Source organism: Saccopteryx leptura, chromosome 11 (genome assembly GCF_036850995.1).
Source record: "Saccopteryx leptura isolate mSacLep1 chromosome 11, mSacLep1_pri_phased_curated, whole genome shotgun sequence".
In the NCBI taxonomy this organism is placed as follows: domain Eukaryota; kingdom Metazoa; phylum Chordata; class Mammalia; order Chiroptera; family Emballonuridae; genus Saccopteryx; species Saccopteryx leptura.
This window is the reverse complement of record NC_089513.1, coordinates 15,827,946-15,849,909: the sequence shown is the minus strand read 5'-3', so window position 1 is coordinate 15,849,909 and position 21,964 is coordinate 15,827,946. Positions and strand designations below refer to the sequence as shown.

General features: G+C 38.1%; 1 protein-coding gene and 1 non-coding gene across 12 annotated transcripts in view; both read right to left on the bottom strand.

Annotated features, from left to right (window-relative positions):
* The window catches only part of TCF4 (transcription factor 4), a 368,508-nt gene extending 346,926 nt beyond the window's left edge, over positions 1-21,582 (bottom strand). For 7 of the 11 annotated variants that reach the window (XM_066353365.1, XM_066353372.1, XM_066353371.1 and 4 more), the window contains exons 1-3: positions 19,871-19,994; positions 18,856-18,947; positions 17,129-17,201 (exon numbers count right to left, since the gene is read on the bottom strand). In XM_066353365.1, coding sequence (XP_066209462.1) covers positions 17,129-17,201; positions 18,856-18,927 — 145 coding nt within the window. In that variant the 5' untranslated portion in view covers positions 18,928-18,947; positions 19,871-19,994. Of the gene's footprint in view, positions 1-17,128; positions 17,202-18,855; positions 18,948-19,870; positions 19,995-20,290; positions 20,306-21,109 lie in introns of those variants that run through there. The other 4 variants (XM_066353366.1, XM_066353369.1, XM_066353376.1 and 1 more) reach the window with 4 other exon arrangements.
* TRNAA-CGC (transfer RNA alanine (anticodon CGC)) lies at positions 10,396-10,471 on the bottom strand. Its single transcript has one exon. It is a non-coding gene; the product is annotated as a tRNA-Ala (tRNA).
* Positions 21,583-21,964: the final 382 nt, after the last annotated feature.

The window sequence follows — 21,964 nt, the reverse complement described above, 5'->3', positions numbered from 1 at the left end:
AGATGTGGAGGGCATTTTATTGTTCTTACATTATAAGACCATGTTATAAGTTCTTACATTAAAGCAAAAAAAGAATGACAACAAATAAAGTGGTCAACCAAACAAGTTAGAAAAAAATCAAAATGAACCCAAAGCAAAGAGAAACCAAGCAATAATAAAATAGAAATTAATGTAGAAAACATACATACCAAAAAACATAATCCACAAAGCCAAAAGTTGATTCTTTTTTGAAACAACTAAATGAAGAAAAGTTCTAACAATCTTGATCAAGGAAAATGCAAATAAAATCAGTATTAAAAAATGAAACCTAATTGCAGTCAGCAAAGATTAAAAAGCTAATAAGGGAATACCGTGAACAACTTTATGGCAGTCAATTTAAAAACTGTCAAATGGGAAAATATATACATCATATATAATTTTATTCAGATAGATAATTTTAAAATTATCTGGACAAAAGTAAAATTCTCATTCTCAGTACTATAAAAAACTTATCAGTGGTTTAAAACATTCTCCACAAGGCCCTGATAGTTATACAGATTAATTTTACCTAATCTCAAGACACAGACTGTCTCAGCCTTATATACTCTTCAGAGTGGAAATATACCCTATTCATTTACAGGTCAACAAACCTTTGTAGCCATAACTAGACAAAGACAGTAACAGAAGTAATATTATATACCAATCTCAGATACAAAAATGATGCAAAGTACAAAGGAAAATATTAGAAAACAGTTCAGGGTATTATTTTTTTAAGAAAAATAAAATTATATCATAATTACATTAGTTTCATCCAAAGAATGCAAAGAAAGTTTACACAGGAAAAAATATAAGTGTCACTGACAACATTAACAGATTAAAGGAGACTTTTAAAAAGCATAATTTAAATATACACAGAAAAAGCATTCTATATATCCCAGTATCATTCATGATATAACTCTTAGCAAAAATATATAGAGAAGTAAAATTTCGTAACAAAATATCTACCATCATCACTATCAACAGCGAAAATCAGAAACAAGACAAAGATACCCACAATTCCTGCTTCTGTCTAACAACAATGTGCTTGAGGTCCCAGGTAGCCTGGCAAGAACAATGGCAGGGGTGGGGGTAGGCCGGTTATAGAGGTTTGAAAATAAAAACAACAGAGTTGCCATCATTTGCACAAGATATGACTACCTACTTGGAAAACTCTGAAGAGAATACAAAGACATTTTTGGAATTAATAAGAGTTTTAGCAACATGAGTGAATATGAAAATCAATATACAAAAACCAACGTTATTCATATATACCAACAAATTGAATAGTTAATTTAAAAGAAAATGCCATTAACAATAATAATAAGCAAAATAAGGTAGCTAAGAATCAATCATCAAAGATATGCAGAAGCCATGAAGAAAATTATAAAACTCTATTTTGAGATACCAAGAAAGACCTAAAGAAATAAGAGATATACAGGAGTAGAGATAATCATTATTAAAAATGTATTAATTTCCCCCAAAATGATCACTGGCTTCCATGCAATTTCAATAAAATCCCTAAAAGGCTTATGAAAAACCTTGACAAGCTTATTTTTAAAGTTTCTGTGTAAGAACATAGCCCCCCCCCCCAAATAGCCAAAAGCAAAATGTGTAATACAGAACAAGAGAAGGAAGAGGAAAGACTTTGCTTACAAAATACCAAAATGCAGTATAAAACTTATAACAGGGAACTGAGGCCAGGGTAGACAAACTGACCATCAGATTAGAGTGAAGTACTCAGAATGAAAACCCTGACAAACACAGAAATTTACACTATTGTAGAAGTAGCACTGTTGATGCCTGGGAAAAAGATGGACTTTTTTTTCTTTTTTCTTTTATTAAATGAGAGGCAGGGAGGCAGAGACAGACTCTCGCAAAGGCCCCAACCAGACTCCACCCAGCAAACCCCCTACCAGGACATGCTCTGCCTATCTGAGCTGCTGCACTATTGTTGGGCAACTGAGCTATTTTAGCGCCTGAGGCAAGGCCATAGAGCCATCCTCAGCGCCCAGGCCAACTTTGCTCTAACCATTACAACCATTCAAGCCATGGCTGAAGGAGGGGAAAAGAAAGAGTTGGGGTGGGGAAGAAGCACATGGGCACTTCTCCTGTGTGCCCTGACCAGGAATCAAACCCAGATTTCCACAGGCCGGGCCAATGCTCTACCACTGAGTCAACCAGCCAGAGTTAAGGGTGGACTTTTCAATACATGATTCTAAAACAAATAGTTATCAAGGGATTTATGGAAATATGGAATTATACCCCTTACTTCCCAATTCTACAAAATCCCAATTATATTAAAAACTTAAATGTAAGAGTCAAATCTATGACATCCTTTTCACAAGAAGCATATAAAAAAAAATCTTTATGACCCTGGGGTAGAGATGGATTTTCCAGCCATGACACAAAACAGGCAAAGAAAAAAATATATGACTACATTAATTTTAAAGTCTTTTGTTCATCAAAGCATACCATAAGGAGGGTACAAAAACCAGTCCTAAAATAAGAGAAAGTATTTCAGCATGTATAACAGAAAGAATCATTACCCAAAAATATATTAAGAACATCCACAAATCAGTAAAAAAAAATCCAACAATTCAGGAGAAATTGAGAGGGAGGGGAAATTCCACAGAAGAACAAACACAGAGGATAAATAAATACATACGAAGATGTTTCACCTCATCAATTATCAGGGAAATGAAATTAAGACCACAGCCAGAAACACTTTAATCTTATACCAACTAGATTAATACAAATTTAAAATAAATTTAATAGCACCAAAGGTGGGCAACAATGTGTGTCCAGAGTAATATTTTATGCTACCTGTGGGAGTGTAAATTGGTAACAAACTTTGGAGAATAACTTGGCACTATCTTATCATGTTGAACATGCACATAACTCTACAACCTAGCCATTTTTCTCAGAGATACCTACCCTACAAATAACAAGAAATTAACTAGCCTGTATCAAAGGATATTCAGGGAAGTGTGTAGTTCCAAAAGAAGGGGGGCATCAATTCAGATGTTCAAATTAACTAGAAAATACATAAATAAATTGAGGCATATTCATCAGCAGTGAAAATAAACTATGGCCACATACAACATGGATAAATCTTAAACACGTAATACTGAGTGAAAAAACAGGTAGTACAGACAATACAAGAAGGACACCATTTTTATGATCCTCCATCAGGTAAAACCAAACAACCTATTGTTTAAAGATACATAAGCATGTCATACACTGACTTAAAAAAAAACAATGTTTACCTCTGGCAGGGATGACGGGGTAGTGGATAAGGAAGGACCCCACAAGGAGAGGCAAAGGCTGACACTGCTCTGGGTCTGACACTGAATAGTCAGGTCTACAGGTCTCCATTCTATTATTAAGCTTCATAATTTGTATATCTTACATGTATAATTTTGTATATGTCAAGCATTACAAGGTAAAATATGTTTTAAAATATTTGGCTGGGGTTAGACTTAAAATAAAAAGCATGTGGGGTGAAGGGCAACAGAAGCAGCCAGGGTAGACAACAATAAAAACTCTTGCTATGGAGGGAAACAGAGGGCTGTGGTCAGAAGGGAATGCAAATAAGAGGAAGAGTTTTTGTTCGATTTGTTACTTTTTTGTTTTGCTTTTAATTATGAAATATTTCAAGCATAGGGTTGTCAATCATAACATTCTGCCCTTTTTTCCCCAAAAATAAAGCATTGCAGATACTGTTGAATACTGTGCGCCTCTCCATCCCCAAAAGGAAGTAATTATATTTTATTTTATTTTTTAACTGAGAGTAACCAATGCATGCCTGGATGCTGAAGGCATTCTCCAAGAGGCAGGAACAACACATGAACATTGTCCACTTACATCAACGTTACCCTAACTACCAGCAGCAAAGCAAAGGGTTTACAAATCTTTCTGCTCAGTGCAGATAGTTCTATGTATGCCTCTCTCCTTTCAGCACCCTTTTGATGAGGAACACAGAGCTCCAGGGTCCTGGAGCCATGTATACAAACTGACACAGATATCAGGATCCAAGCCCTACCCACTGCACTGCCCCAGTGTTCTACCTAGCTGGCCCATGCAAAGATGAGAAAGAGAGTGAGAGAGAAGGAGACAGAAAACAATATATTTTCTTCAACTTAAACAGTAAATAAGCACAAGGATGGCAATATTTTTTTTAACTAAAATGAACCTACAACCATACTGGTTTGAGAGGTGATTCCCAATAGGAAACAATACGATCAATGAGAGAGGGTAAGAAAGGAGAGGAAAGGCAGAGAAAGAGTGGCATGGGCAGAAGGAAAGAGGGACGCCGTCATTAGAAAAGAGAAAGGTAGGATTTAGCTGAGATATATAAAAATGGAGACTTTTTTGTCCCCACGGGCCACCTCAGAAAGAGTATCATATAAATCAAACCACCCTCCTGAAGTCCACCAACAAAGAGGCTCAGCGACATGTTGTAGATGTGCTGGTACCTGGTTACAGGCATTCAATGAATTCAGCTTACAGGCTGAACTAAATAAACCATCATGTTTACTGATAATAATGCCCTGGCCGGTTGGCTCAGTGGTAGAGCGTCGGCCTGGTGTGCAGAAGTCCCGGGTTCAATTCCCGGACAGGGCACACAGGAGAAGCACCCATCTGCTTCTCCACCCCTCCCCCTCTCCTTCCTCTCTGTCTCTCTCTTCCCCTCCCGCAGCAGAGGTTCCATTGGAGCAAAGATGGCCCGGGCGCTGGGGATGGTTCCTTGGCCTCTGCCCCAGGCACTAGAGTGGCTCTGGTCGCAACAGAGCGATGCCCCGGAGGGGCAGAGCATCGCCCCCTGGTGGGCAGAGCGTCGCCCCCTGGTGGGCGTGCCGGGTGGATCCCAGTTGGGCGCATGCGGGAGTCTGTCTGACTGTCTCTCCCGTTTCCAGCTTCAGAAAAATACAAAAAAAAAAAAAAAAAAAAAAAGAACATTCGCTATAGGAAGCTGAAGCGGTGTGGTGCGTAATTACTGAAGACCAGGAATAAGAAGGAAGAGTCCCTTTGCCTCCCACTTCCGCCTCTGCACCTTTCACCACAAAAGTGCAGAAGTCAACTTGCCCTTCTCTCAGAGAGTACAAGGCACATCTATGGTGCTCGGCTGCTAAAAAGACAGTGGTTATCACATGGTGGCTGAATCAGGTCTCAGTTATTGCTATAAGGTATAAAGTACAGTAGATTTTTCAAGTATTCAAGTTATAGGAAGCTTCAGAAAATAAAGTGAGTGCCCACGTAAGTGTCCCTCAGTGGACTGAAGTTATAGATTTCAAAAAGGGGCTACAGTTAGCTAAAACCCCATCTCTCACCTGGATTTCTGCAGAAGCCTCACAACTGGTCTGGGCCACCCACACCTCCTACCTCAAAGGTCTGTGGTACAGCTGCAGCCAGTATTCCCAGGCACACACACTCATGGACACACACACTGCAAAGCCACCCTGTTGCACAGCCTTGTGTGATATGGCCCCCAACCTCCTTCCCAGCTTCAGCTCAAACCACGCTGCAGCCTGTGCACAACTGGTGCCACCTGCTCTCTCTCTGTGGACCCTGCGTCCCCAGCCCACTCCACTCCCCTCATCTGTCTCAGACTTGGGTTTCAGTGTGCCTGCCTCAGTGTGGAAGCCTCTTCTGACCGCTGGGCTTGGTCAGATATCCCTGCAAATTCATCTGATGCCACACACCTCTCAATGTGGAACTGGACATTTTGGTTGATAACTCAGCTGATGTGTATCCCCTACATGTAATACATTTAGGGACAAAAGTGTCTTGCTCACCATTTTATTTCCAGCACCTCACATGGTCCTGACACATGGTAGAGATTTAATAAATAATTATTTAGTTTCAAAAGTAAATAAGTAAAAAGTATAGAAATTTCAAAATAAATATTTAAAACGGTCAAGTGTGGAAATAAAAATGATAACCATATATGGGTGGGCAAAAGTAAATTTACAGTTGTTCGTATGGAAAACAATATAAAAATTAATAAATAATAATACAAGAATAAACTGTGTTTTGCATACTCACTACTGTAAACCTACTTTTGCCCAATCCTTTATGTATCTAGTCCCCTTGAATTAAATGAATGCTAGCTATAAATCCATATTTTTAATTTCTACTCAAAAAAAAAAAAGGACCATAATTGTCATGCCTCCCAAAGATCTCTGGCACTAAATTAGAGAGTACATTCATAATAACACACTTCAAGGTCCAATTTCCATAATCCTTAGAATCCATTCTCCTTCCTTTATACTCACATAGAAATACACATGTACACAGATTCTAGGATTTCTAAGTCTCAGTTGAAACTATGAAGTCTGCACTTAGTTATATGTATTTAAAAAGTATCTTTTAAAGAAATCTAACTCAGTATTTCAACATCATTAACTAAAAGTACTTTCCTATTGAATTACCATAAAAGTTTTAAATAAAAACAGCAACATTGTGCCCCATTGCAATGCTGATGAAGTTGACATTTTGTCTTCTTTATATCACCATAGCTTTTAACACTGTAACTTGTCTTGAATCTCAAAAAAAAAATTATGGAGTGAATGAATGAATGAATGAGTAAACAAAAGTTACTAATTCTTAGTATTTCAATTGTTACTCTAGTGAACTGTATTCACACTGGAAAAAAAGAAAAAACATGATATGCATTCATTCCTTTCACATTTCTGAAGATTTCAACCTTCTTTAAATAATCAGGTCTTTAACAGCAATGGAATTTCTAAAGTAAAATTAATTAATTAAAGTAGTTATAGAATATTTCTCATTTATCCAAAATATTTCTCACCTACCAAATTACTAAGAAGTGTCTAATTCCTGCAGAAGTGGGCAATGCAGCAGTCCACCCCACATGAGAGAGAGGTAGTTAGACATGGGCTGAAAAGATAAACTGAAGAATAATAAGAGGCAGTCTTGGCAGGGTGCCTCAGTGCATAAAGTGTCGTCCTGGTGCACCAAGGTCACGGGTTCCATTCCCGGTCAGGGCACAAATAAAAACCAATCAACAAGTACACAACTAAATGGAACAACGTGTTGATGCTTTTCTCTCTCTCTTTCTCTCTCTCCCTCCTCCTTGCTTACTCTCTCCCTCTCAAATCAATGGAAAAAAATTTTTTTAAAGAATAATAAGAGGTTAAATCAGGGGAAATTCAGGTGGCAAAATACAAATAATCTTTTGGTTAAAAGCAACTAGATGAAAAATTGCAGTGCCCACAAGAGAAACAGAAAAGCATGCAATGGTTCGGGACACCAGTAAGGAGACAATGATGTTCAAGAAGGCACACAAAAAAGAACTATTATTTGAACAAGAATTTAAGTTAATAATGTTTAGTCTTTTTTTTCTTATTACAAAATTAGATTATGTATGAAGTTATATAATCTTGTAATATTACCACTTGATGACAAAATTTCTTTCTGAGTTCAAAATATTCTGAGTTGCAAAATATTCCAATACATAAATCTATTGTTTTTGAAAGTGAAGAAAAAGTTTTGGGAATACACAGCTTTGTAACTGTCATTTTAAAGAAATGGTTCTAAAATATTCTTTGTCAAAAAATTCTTGTTTATACCTTGTAAGAAACAATCATTCATTAAGAAATGCATCCTAAGCCTATTTCAACCATCGCTTGATTGTTTGGCTTCTTGTGGAAACTGGAAGCACATGTCACACTGAAATGCTTGCAGGTCAAGAGAGAGATATATCTTAATCTAAATTCATCAATACTTAAGGAGAAAATGGTATTATGTGTCTTTTTTCTATTTGTGATATAATTATGACAGATTTTACCCAAAAGTATATCTGACCACTCCATAATGTTTTCACAAACATTAAGTTTTGTCCAAGATCACAATACAGTATATCTTGAAAATGTTTTCTAAATGCATTCCTGAATATATATATTACCTGGCAATAATAACAACCTCATTTCTCTGCTAGCTTTTGAACCAAAAGATGTGGCATTGGCAACGGTGATGGCCGTGACAATAAAAATTACAATGGTGAATCTTTATGCAATCTAAAAATATTTTAAAGTATACTATAAAACCCCTCTTGAAGTATACTGGAGAGTTGCAAACATTTTTAGTTTTAGAATGCAGGCTTTGAAAGTCTATTACTTGTCAATATCAAACAGCTATTCAGCATTTAACACTGCAAAAGATTCTAGACTTCCTGAATTCAGTTAAGTAATTCTTTGCAAAGTAGCTTTGTTTTAAATCAAAATAGAGTTTTCACTGCTGAAAAATATAATAGGAAGAGTTTGAAATTGGGAATATAAAAACCTTGATATCCATCCTCACACCACCATCACATACATATACTTTTAGAAGGAAGTGACTTGCTGATACTCCCCAGAAAAATCCCAAAACCAGGAAAGAAAAAGGCACCCAAGACAGAGGTGTCTGCTGGAAGTCATCGCGGGTCCTGGACCACAGGTGGCTCCACCGCAGAGCTGAGCAGCCTCTCCCACTCTGCCCACTGCTCTGTTAGCTCAGTGTCAAGGACTCCTGCCGGTTCCCCCACGTTCAAGTCCTATCCCCTCTTCAGCGGTCAGAGGCGATCTGTCCATGAGGCTTCCACTACCAACTTCCCTTAGCAAGAAATAAGTTTGTATTGATCTAAAGTTCCACAACATGAATGACACTTGCTTTCTCAACACTGATTGTGGTTCTCTATTCTTTCTTGTCAGAATATATGCCCTTTCTGGGCAGGACCTATCTCCCTGGAAAAATCCTCTCTGTGGTATAATTGCTAAAACAGGAATTTTAACACAGTACTGAAAATATATATTAAGTAGAAACTCAGTAAGAATTATGATAGGTAACTAGCTAAGTAGATAAAAAATAAATAAAATCCATGTCCACTGCCTACATATTGAAGCCCGAGGGGCAAATGGAAACTATGCCAGCAATCTCCAGGTAGTGATATAAATAAATAAATATACCTTTCTAAACCATTCATTATCAATTTTTACTCATCTTAAATGGCTATAAAAGTATTCACTGACAAGGTACTCCAATTTGTACGTTTCTTATGGCTTGCATTTCGGTATTTCACCCAATATGAAACCTAAAGTATCCACAACTCTCAGTTCAATATCCTCCTTCATAAAAGCTAGGTCTTTTCTCAGTTTAGCAGTCTCTCCATAGCTTAGATTTAAGACTTGACTTGAGAAATCTGAGATTAAAAATCTTCCAATCAGATGCCTTGCAATTCAGCTAAGTACTTTGAAAGGGAATGTTTAAATTAATGGAAGATGAAAGCAAGGAAGAACATTCTGAGAAGTATTCTGTAATGGGGCTTTGCCACCACCTTCTCTGTTTTATTGGAAAAACAGTCTTTTCCCAGGGGGCTAAAAAGTTTGTATGCCAACCGTTGATCTAGTTTCACTGTTCGAAGTTAAAAATGTCAGAGCAGAGACACAGTTTGTAATGGAAATGCTGACCTGCCATGCAGTCAAAGCGGCACAGGCAGGTGCTCCTGGAACCCACGGTAATAATTCAATCAAGCTGTATTCTGACGTCATCCGTTACAGAAAAAAGCCAAATGGTTTATGAACAGCACCAGAACCCCCGAGATTAAATTACAGCCCTGATATTTAATCATAGGTCTTACTGTGTTATTTTTAATAACACAATACATTTTAACAGTTATTTGTCAACTGCCTTAGCCAAATTAGAACACGTGATGACAAGTGAGCCGGATTACAGTTGTCCGTATCTCACAGTCTGAATTTTTCTTCCCTTTTCAGAAATGGTAGATTATACAAGTATTCCTCTTCTTAAGAAGCACACAGTTGGTACCAACGGATTGAATCCAAACCTTCATTAAAGCAGCATGAGGTCCCTAGCCAGTGAGTGTCAGGACATCTGTATTTGTGTTCTAGTATGGCCAAATAACCAACTGTACCATTTGGACAAAAGACATTTAGCCCTACCAAACTCTGCTTCTTTACTTAAAAAATAATAGAGCATCTCTAAAGTCTCCTGTAAATCTAAATTTCCGTACATTATTTACCTGAAAAACAGTATTGAGTAGTTTCTTTGGGATTTCCTAAGTATCCAAGTGCAAAAATTTGATAGCTGAATAAGTATTTTTTTTTTCTTTTGAAGCTGGAAACGGGGAGAGACAGTCAGACTCCCGCATGCGCCCGACCGGGATCCACCCGGCACGCCCACCAGGGGCCATGCTCTGCCGCGACCAGAGCCACTCTAGTGCCTGGGGCAAAGGCCAAGGAGCCATCCCCAGCGCCCAGGCCATCTTTGCTCCAATGGAGCCTTGGCTGCGGGAGGGGAAGAGAGAGACAGAGAGGAAGGAGGGGTGGGGTGGGGAAGCAAATGGGCGCTTCTCCTATGTGCCCTGGCCGGGAATCGAACCCGGGTCCCCTGCACGCGAGGCCGACGCTGTACCACTGAGCCAACCGGCCAGGGCCTGAAAAAGTATTTTTAATTCAATTGAAATCACTGATTAAAGAGGCATTCAAACACCTGAGGATGTGTAAGCTAAAATTGCAGAGGCGATATCAGCATCAGCAAATGATACAGGTTCTTTAAAAAGTAATGTACAAATACTGCTGAATATGTGAAGGGTTGTTTGCAAAACAAATCAATACAGGCACATCCAACAATGAACTGCAGTTAATAAACTATATATAGTAATTACCACCAATGGCAGTCTAGAAAGTCATTCATTAAATGTTAATTGTCACACAAAAGTACAAAGGCATCTATCTGAACAATTGTGAAATAAAATACTTTCCTACAGCCCTAAAATTTATCCATATAAACTGATTTTAAACACACCTGGGTATTTGATATGCTGATTAACTGGGCCTTATTTATTTTTGAAATGAAAGTAAACATGACAACCTTTTTCAACACTTTTGCTATTTCTGAGTCTGAGATTTATATAATATATATATAAAACAACGTGTTACCAATCTTCTCTAAAAATTAAATTGCTACTTCTCTTATGTCTAGCTCATAAACATTAAGAGACATATGGTTTAAAAGTATCCACCTGAAACTCATGTACACACTTTATTACTAAGCCTAAGTGGGCTCTCCGATTTAGAAAATGTATAACCCATGTGTTAAGCTTATAAACTTGGTGGTCAATTCTAAAAATCTTATTTGGAGTAATAAGAAACCATAACAAAAGTAACCTTTAAAAAAAAAGGCACTATGATGTACTTTACTTTCTCTAATACTTAGCACTATCAAATTAACTTGGAGGTATACCTGTTCATACAAAATAGCTCATAAAATACAAAAAATAAGAAAAAAAGGGATTTTTCCTGTTTCTACCCAGCTTCATTTTGATGCCATGCCTGTGCAAGTTCTGATTCACTGAATATATAGATACAAATTCTAAAGGTTTGGCCAAGAACATTTTGGTTCAAGACTTGTAAACTGAAGAACGTTTCAAAACACACCATGTTCCTTATTAGGCAACTTAAGATCTGTTATCTTGGCTTATGGGAACTGATCTGAATAGCATCATAATACTAAACATTGAAAATCACAGGCCTGGGGCCCCAGGACTCAACTCTATGCCTTGGACGAGGTTGCAAACTTCCAATATAAAATATAGTTTACCATTAGTAGTAAATGTTTGATCTGTAAAGCTTACAAAATTACTTTGTTTATCATAGCAGATGAAAGCAAAAAGGAATAATTTTAAGCTCAAAACAAAACTGTTTATATGACAGTCTTTACTGCTTCATGATTCTAAGCATTTAAGACAGATTCAAGCAATTAACAGCATAAACTTTCATTACATAGTTCTATTATATATGTTTATGTGACTTAGCTGTTCATCTGTTATTTAAGTGATTTCCTCATTACAATAGTAGGGTAAAGATAATTTGCTGATGCTGTTGAAAATGTTAAGCATTTCAGTCTCAACAGATCTTGGATCCCCACATTTGTTTAATGCATTTTATTTACTTAAGTCATGTCAAATAGAGTATTGCTTCTTCCTTCTGAATTTAGAAAATGTAACATTTTAAGCACATGTCTGGTAACAGACATATCAAAACTTCAATACTGTTTACTTTAGTGATGCTGATAGAATTTAGGGTTATTGTTTATAGATATTAAGTTTCAAAGATCTAACAATAAACTGCAAAATTTCTTTTACAGTTAAAGACAGAAAATATTTATTTATTTATTTATTTATTTATTTAGATATTAACAGAGCAGGTTTCATTACCTCAATTTTTGGGTTGATTAGGTACATAAAAAATAACTGAAAACAAAAGTTTTCATGGGTACCTATGGAGACTGTCAATTGCATAAAAGCACCACTTTGAAAATATCTACTATATTTTCCTAATAATAATAATAATAATAATAATAGCAACAACAGTGAGACACACTAAGTCACATTGAAATCCAACATAAATTAGAAGGCTAGCTTATTTAGAAGCTAAGGCAGGAAAAATAATGGGCATGGTTTATATCATTATCTTAACTATGTTTTTAAAAATGCTTATCTACTCTAAAGATCAGGCCAAGTCTCAATAATCGATTCTTATCCCAATATAATCTTGAAAAAATAAGCTATGTCTGATTGTGTGTTTTTGAGTGAGTGCATGTGTGAAAAGGATACTGAGCTAGGCCAACAGGGGTTTAAATCCTAATTCATTACCGGCTGCCTTGAGAGCAAGTTGTTTAACATCTCTGAATTTCAGTTTCCTCATCTATTAAATGAGCATGGTAATCTCTGCATCTCATTGGGTTCTTGTGAGAACTGAAAAATTACAATACATACACGGTACACGGCCTACCTATGGTATATTAGGAAGCACTTTAATTCTGTCAGTGTCATACCCATACACACCTTATTATTCAATCTAACATCTTACAAATAGTAACAGGGGAGATCTGGCAAAAGAGAATGATCAATCTCCCAAATTCAGCTCCAAACCTTAAAAGGTATTCAAAGGTCACATGCCCGTGCAGAAGCATTTGTATGCACAAATATCAACACATAAATCCTGACACTCTATTATGCAATACAAATTACAGAAAAACAAAGTAGTGAAACCAATGTTATTACAATAAAGGATTTGCAGAGCTACACAGAATTAACAAATCAATATTTGTTTTTTCTGAACAGCAAATGAAGGGACAGAAATGCCTTACCTTGGCCTCAGTTCTCTTTGGCTATTCAGTGAAACCCTGGCCTGTACATGCCTTGAGGGTTTCTATCCCCAAATTCCATCATTCTACCATGATGTGTTTAATACCACTTTACTTATTTTTAACCTTGTAATTACCATGCTCTTTACAAAAAGCCATACAACCACTACGAATTGTACTATAATAGTAAGGCCATTTTAACACACACAATTAACTCCACTCAACAAATACCTTTAAAGGGAGAACTATTTTTTTTTTCATGCCATACTATGAATTCAAACTGGTAGGGATGGAAATCAATTCTGGATGCTGACCATTTGAATTTTCTCTGTGACACAGCACTACCCGTTGAATTCATTTTTTTCTCACTGAATTTACTAAATTGATGTGTCATTTGGTGTCATGAGAATAAAGGTTATCTAACTTGTATGAACATCAAGAAATGTTTTCCCTCTTTCAGAAATGACCAGGACAGGGATGTGGCATATTTTACTACTGCTCTTCATTGTTCCAACACCCATTCATTTGGCAATCTTGAACAAATGCTGAACACCTAAGTAAAACTAAACAGTTATAAGGGGAAAAGCTCAACTTTTAAACTAAGGGAGGAAGATGTAGTAGTATCCATCACAGACTGACTAAATACATGTAACAGATGTTACCAGAGTTGTTCTTATTATAGATAATTTTAGTAGCCCAACTTTACAACTACTTTTTGAAAAGATGCTAAAGCTAGCATGTTTATCTTTTGCTTACAAACAACTCAAAGTTAACCAAACAAACAGTATTTTTGTTACATTAGAAAATTAAGCCCCAGATAACCAATAAATTACATACTCTATGTGCATTTTATTTTCTCCTGGTAACTTTGCCATCCTACATTTTAATGAGAATCATTTTCCAATTATCCAGGCATGTGGATACTTTTAGTTTGTTTTAAGATCACTGATATAACGGATATTAAATCCCTTTGTATAAGTTACCATATGGGTTACAATTATTTCTTAAAAATAATTCCAGAGCCCACCAATCTCCCCGTTAAGGTCATCGTGGCTCTGAACTATCATGGCTGAATTGTTTTAGTGCTCTCTGCTGAACACCTGCAACATCAAACAAAAACTGCTGGTCCTTTCCTGGGTTGACAAAAGCCTTTCATGTGAAAAATGCTCCCTGGGAATGTCAGGCTGTAGCTCAGGTTACATTCCATTCTCCGGAGCAGCCTCCCCATTTCTTAAGGTGGTAGGAAAGCCATGTTTGTGAAATGGAAGGTTAAAGGGAATATGGCCACGCTTTATTTTCATTCTTACATTGCCAATCACGATGGAGCATCCTACATTAATGGAATCAAAAGCTACCTGGAACTTTAAGCATGAAATATTACCATGCCTCACTGAAAAAATAGAGCTGGTTTTTCAAATATGAGCAGTTTACTTCTAACTTGGATCTTTTTTTTCTGGACCCAACTTGCAAAGCCACCCATGAAAGTGACATGAGTCCACTCTGGACAGTGGATATAAACATAGAGTAAATTTAGAAAATTATTTCTCTGTTCAAAGTTACCTAGTCCATCCTTCCAGTTAAAGGCCAGCATTCCTGATTTTTTTTTTTTTACGTTATGTTTCAAAATAACGTTATCTTTGTGGATAAATTATTTATCTTATTGAGTGGAAACATAAGTCATTTACTTCACCAATAGCCCTGTGTTCAAATATGTCTTGAACAGATGAGAAAAATAAACACTCCAACCTGCACCCTATATACTATAGTCATAATCATACTGCAGTGGATGAATACCTTGCATTTTCAATCCAGCACCCCAAACAAAATAGCCATGACACTTTTTACCTTTCAAGGAAACATTTAGGCCTGAAACCTATACACCTGTGGTACAATGGAGCTTAAAGTTCAACACGTTAAAAATAATCACAGCATTTTCATTAGAAATACGATACTGTCTCACTAAGGATGAAGTCTGTGTCTAGGTTCACATATGCATGTATGTATATGTGTGTAGACACACACACACAGCGTTGTCTTAAGCACTGTGTAAGTTTCAATACAGGATCACTTATCAAAATGTATTAGTACATACTCATACTTATCCAGCCTTCACTCCCTGTGAACACTTAAACATCACAGCAAGGACTCTATGTAAATGTGAACACAGTAAAAGGACTAGACACCCAGTTACCTTTTTAGATGTAACAGTTTTCATGCTTCTACATCACCTTACTTAAGCCACACCTGAACTGACATACTGTGGTTACCCCAAATGTGTCAGTTTTTACAAAGTGCAAGAGAGTATTTTGCACTGACTTTGAAAGCAATCTATCTCTATACCTTCCTGACATAATCTATATACTTCCAGATTCAAACTAAATACACATTTTCTTAAGTAAAATCATGAAGAAAAGTACTGTCAGAGATAAAGTTAGTTACTGTTTGGATACTAACATGAAAAATTAATTGGCCTAGAAGAGGCATTTGTATTCATCTTTACTTCAAAGTTGTATAAAGTTTGAAATACAGAAATTCCAAGATATAATACTAATACAAAAATAAAAAAAAATTAAGTCCCTAAATGGAAAATATAATAGGGTCCATCCAGGGCCAACAAAACACAAACATATGGTCAATAGTGCTTTAAACAAAGTGAACCCCAAAAAACAAAAGACAAAATATAACTATGGGAGGCATTTCATATTTTATAAATCAAGTTATAAAGACCAAAATTAGATTTTGGGGGGTCAAAAGAAGAAAAAGTAACTTATTTGGACATGAGTAACTTTTAGAAACCATTCATTTTATAAAAACATACCAATTACACACATCACAAAGGTGAACATATTTCTCACTGCTATGAAAATGAAGAGATGTGAAATTATATTCAATAGTTAACAGACAATTCCACTAGCATCTCACAGCTAAAAAATGTCACCGTGTCCCAGCCTGACTTAAGAACAGCACTCTGTCTAATGCACTGTGGTGTTCCTCTGCCGGAACTGAAACACTGCAGCTGTTTAACCAGCATAAATGGAGTTAAGCCTTGAACCTAAAGAATAGCAGGCAGCAATGTATGCCCCCTTCTGATATGAAATCCAGTGGACCAGATAATAGATACATTTTAAAGAACTGTGTATTCAGTTTTCACTTTTAATAAGAGACCTTCAGAGTCCCCTATTAAAACCCTCCCTTAGATGCCAGACCATCAAAGCGCACCCAGTTTCCTTTGTGACCAGCACTAATGTCTTCTTTAAGCATCACCCAAAGACCTTTTATTTAGAAAATGTGAGGTTCTTCCCAATTTGCAACTTTAAATATAGCAAAAATTCATTGCACACATAAATTCATAGTGGGGAGAAAAGCTAACTCGTCAGAAAGGGTATTTTAAATATAAATGAATCTGATCATATTTAGCTCTCAGATTAGCAAGAAGCTCTCTATTTACAGTTATGGTTTACTACGCCACATTCATCTGCAAAATTAAGGGCTGATTTCTTTAAAAAGGTTAATTATATGTAGTACTTAATAAATTTACATTTTTTATTATTTTATTGGTGGTATTTACAAGGCATTTTGCCTTTTTTATAAAAGTTATATTTTTCCTCTATTTTCAAATAGGAAACATTAATTTATTTCCCTCATTTTAACATTGGTCTCATCTTCACATGTTAGATTACAATTGTAGTAAAAATGTCTTTTAAATTAAATGATAGAATTCTAAGACAGTTTCTTGATTTTTAAAAAAAAGACCTAATTTTAATTTTACAAAAGATGACATTTTGTGTAAGTTATACCACTGATGGATAATGAAATAACTATATCATTACAGGCTAAAATTTCAATGACTTTTTCAGAACACTTCAACCAAGCCAAAAATATACAATGAGTGAATAAACAGCTAAGAACATTTAACTACACACTAAGAAAAGAATTTACATACTTGAGCCAGTAAAATGTCCACTCGCCAAAGAAGTTGGTCCATTTTTCCCACTGCTCACAGGAGGTGAAAACATCTAAAAGAAACAAAGAAATATTACTGTTGAAAAGAAGACATTTGTTCCTTCAGAGTTCGGCAAAGATCTTTCATACTCTCACTATATAACTTAAGAGTTTATGCTAAGGGCTCATGTTAGGAAAATACCTCACCATCCAACTTAGAACTAAAACAGGCACAGCATTGGCAATCGCCCCCCTTCTCCTCCCATTACCACTCCTTGTTCTGTTCTTTTCGCTCAGGTTCATTAGATTGCCAGTGCTAGGCAGTACTACCACAGTTTAAACAAACACAGTCCCCATAATGTTATCAAGATTCAGTTTGTTGGGCAGCAGCTCTCTAGAAAACACTAGTTTTACAAAGGAGAAGAAAAAAGTTGTTTGTTTTATATTGAAAACCTTGGCCATAAACGTGGCAATGTCCATTTCCATCCCGTATAGGATTTGCCTGTTATATGTGAACCCAAATAAAAATAAAAGTGCCACCTGCACTAAATTCTCATTTCGTCTCTAACATGAAAGCAATTTGAAGCAAGACACACACTCTCTCTCTCTTTCTCTCTCTCTCTCTGTGTCTCTCACTCGCACTCACTCTCACTCTCTCTTTCACTCCCTCTCTCTCCAGCATTTATTTCAATCCTAATTGGTTTCCTTCTTCTTCACGTATCTAGTGGATAATGCCCACCTTCCCTAGGTCAGAGCCTGCAAAAAGCAAAGGAACGAATGGAGAAAGTGTAGCAAGCAGAAAGGGGGCTACAAAGCTGCCTAGAGCTATGTTTCCTGGCAAAACTTCCGAAAGCCATTTCTCCAAAAGAAGGTCTAGAAGAGCAGCAGCAACAGCAGCAGCAGCAGCAGCAGTAGCAGCAGCAGCAGCAGCAGCAGCATGAAAGAGCCCCACTTAGAAGGCGGTTTGGATTTTCTTTATGTGTTTTGTGGACTCTTTATTTTGCTTTGCCAATGCATCGTACAACAAACTCATCTGACATTAAAAATCATTTCATTCCCTTGACATGTTTCAGGCTTGGTTTGGGAAAGGGAAGCAAAGGGATGGAGAAGGACCAAGTACAGCTGTAAAACTCCACAAGTGTGTAAGTTCTTTGCACTGACCTCATAACGATCAAATTTACAAAACCAGAATAAAGCGTTCTAAAGCATGTACACTCAATATACACAGATGAGTACTCAGAATCCCAGGAAAAAGTAAATAGGTAACTACAGGTTCTACTAATCCAAAGCATCCTCAGTTTAAAACTTTAAAAGACAACTGGGTCTCCTATTCTCTCTTTTCTATTTCCAGAATAAATAAATAAATTTAGTAGTGCGCAAAGTATTAGTCCTGTCAGTGTTCAGATAAGGACAAGTTTTAGGCGTGATTTGCCATTTTATGGGAGTCTGTTTTTCCTTTCCATTGGGGTGAGATTCAGTTATTTTGGGGAGTTGTGGGTAGGGAATTCAAGGTAAGTTATTACATTCTGAAAAAGCCTGAATCGTCCATCACACCAAAAATTGTAGTTAAAACTTATCAAAAACACCTTCATTTTACCAAGGATTCAGCCAATTAGAAACTATTTCTGTCCTTTAGATTACTATTGGTTTCTAGCTAAGTGTTCGGGTTTTTTGTTTTGTTTTGTTTTGTTTTCACAGCTGTTGTTAGTTTCCACCGGTCTTTCTTACCGCACTGAAATCCAGTAAATCACTCAGCTCTTTGTCCGTCCCTAAGGCAGCCATTCGCTGTTGGTGATGCATTTTAGCAAAATCACACAAACCTAGAAACATGGAAATAACCGCAATCAGAAAATCCAGTCCCAATCCTTGGAGAAAACACAATCGGATTTTTGGAGACTGGGGTGGTTGGGGTGGGGATGTGGGGACGGGTGGGATTAAGGTGGAAAGGAGGGAGGGATGGGAGAGTTGTTTTGTTTTGTTTTGTTTTGTTTTAAAGATGGAATAGGCAGCAGTAGCAACAACAACAACAAAAAAGCGATATTGATCCTGTATTTCCAAAGAGATGATCAAAACCGGTAACATCCACTATAAAACCAAATCCGGGAAAGAAAAAAAAAAGGCCGCTCTTCAGCGCATCATTTTATGCAACAGGAGGTAGAGCGAGAAATGAATGGATCATAGAGAAAAGAGAAACTACTGAGAACGATCCGGTCTCAACTTTCCCCCCACCTTCCATCCCACCCCCTCACACACACACACACACACACACACACACACACACACACACGCACGCACACACACACGCACACTCACTCACACCACTCCCCTCTGCATTTCAAAGTAGCTATAAAGAAATTAAAGATGAGCGTCTCTGGAGTGAAAAACACGTCCAAAGGGGGAGGGGTGATAGGGTCGGAGAAAGGGGGGGAGCAGAGTGGAGGGTCGGGTCCTGTAATTGTCCAGCACCCTAATTTGTGAAAGAAAGGACTGTAAAAATTGAAGTCAGGCCCTTGGCAAAGTCATCGGTCTCTCTAAGTGGCACTGCCGGCGAGCAGGGGGGCGGGGGGGCCAAGAGGAGGGGGAGGGAAGAGGAGCGGGAGGGGAAGGGGTGTCTCTTCTGGGAGCGCCAGGAGCCCGTGGCACCGGAGGCGCGGAGCCGCGTGCGGGGCCGCGGAGCCCGAGCCCCGCGCCCGCGCCGCCCAGCGCATCAGCCCAGCCGAGCCCCGCCGGCGCCGGTACCTACCGCCCGCGCGCGAGAAGGGGCTCTCGGTGCACCGCCGGCGCCGAGACGGCGTTCATGTCTAACCACTGCCTCCACCGCCACCACCACCTCCTCCTCCTCCTGCGCCCGCTCCTGCTCCTTCCCCGCCGCTGCCGCCGCCGCCGCCACTACAGATCCGCAGACACACAGCCAAGATCCCTGACTCTTAACACCAACTCTCTTCTCCGGGGAGGGGAGGGGACGAGGGAAGGGGGGAGGGGGAAACACGCCGAGGCGCACGGAATTGCAAGTTCAGCAAAGAAATGGGTGGGGGGGCTCTGGAGGGGTGACGCGGCTTACTCTGGTCCGGCTGGCTGGGATGCACCCCCAGCACCCCCGGAAAAATCATCTCAACGCCTCCCCCGCCTCACAAAAACATACAAACGAAAATTCATCGAGCACCTCATTTTCCCTCAGATCGTCCGTTACGATCTGAAGCCAGAACAGTTCAGTTTTTGCCCGTTTAAACCATCGGAGGCACTTTGAATTTTATTCGAGTTTACATCCCCTCACTTCTTTCTTTCTCTGACTCTCCCTTTAACTCACACATCTACACACGGCAAAGCAAGTTTATACTAGGCTGCAAATACACGTGATGCAAAAAGACTTTGCCAAGAGGAACAATATTTTTCTTTTCCATGTATAAACCAAGCCACATTTTACTGGGGAGATTTTCATTTCGATAGTTTTGCGTTGGGGGCGAAATCTTAATTGCACTTTCTTTCCCCTCCCTTTAAAGTCATAGAATAGTATAGCTGCAAACTTCGCCAAAAAAAAAGGCAATTTTTGAGGGTGGATGTTGTTTTGTTTTTACACTTGAGTTCCAGGCACGCTAAGTCCCGTTCGCCAGCACTGTAAGTTTTTAATTCAACATTTACCATTACAGGCCCTGCTTGCTCTTAACAGACACTTTTTTACATCACTTTTCAGGATAAAAATTAAGCTTCATAATTCTATCGTTTCATAATAACAAGCGTACTATATCCAGTATTACCCAGTAGTATATGCAACATACGCGATTTTAACGTGTATTAGAATACAGATTCTACAAACCCTGTTATTGCTATATGTGCGAATACATACAAACATGCACACACTTCTTCTCATTGGCAATAATTTAATAGGTTGTTCCTTTTGTTTTAATAAAACATTGGGATCGACATTATAAAAATTCAATTCAATTACATACAGTTTTACTCTGACAGCAAATTGTAACGTTACCTTAAATGGCCACAATATGCTCACAATATTCCAAGGTAAGTGACTTTTAAAAAGAGAAACAAAAATCTTCTGCAAGTACTTAGTATCTCACATGTGTATCCCCCAAAAAAGTATTTTAACTGGTATTCAGTTCTGCTCCAGGGATATCCACAGAATACAAGATTATGCACCTGGCTCTGGTTTTTGCATTTTCCACCATAAAACTGCAACAAAATTGCCACCCCCCAAAAAGAAATCATTTAAAAAAAAAATCCAACAACTTTTTCTTATTGTTTATAAAAAATCAATACAGGATAGTTATTTTTCCTCAAACAAATCTTGTTGGTGGTTTTTTTTTTCTTCTCCTCTTATAAAGTCTTAAACTTGTTCCAAGTTTAGAGTTGTCTCATCATCATCCTCCTCCTCATCATCATCATCACCATTGACTCCCCCGTGGAGTCACATTGATAATAATAGGTTTCCCTGAAAGATACATTGTAATCCATTCACATCCGGGCACTGCGGGCTTATAAAGAGAAGGCGCTGCGGCCGCGGCTGCTGCTCCAGACAATGACTAGGGAGGGGCGGGGCGGGAGTGGGGTGACCATAGAGTGGTAAACAGAGCGCCTAGAGAGGCGCCCAAGATGGCGGCTCCTGTGGGCCACGCCTCCTCCGGGGTAGGGGGCGGGTGTCGCGCTTGGGGCCAAAATGTAAGAGCTCCCGTAACTGGGGCCGTTAGCAGGCACCGTATTCCTGCATACTTCTCCTTGTTCCCCGTTGCTTGGCCTTCCCTGTTTACTCAGATGTGTAGTTTCTAAATTAAGGAATTAAACACAGACTTGCACAAGGGAGTCTGATCCCCTGGTTCACACTGAG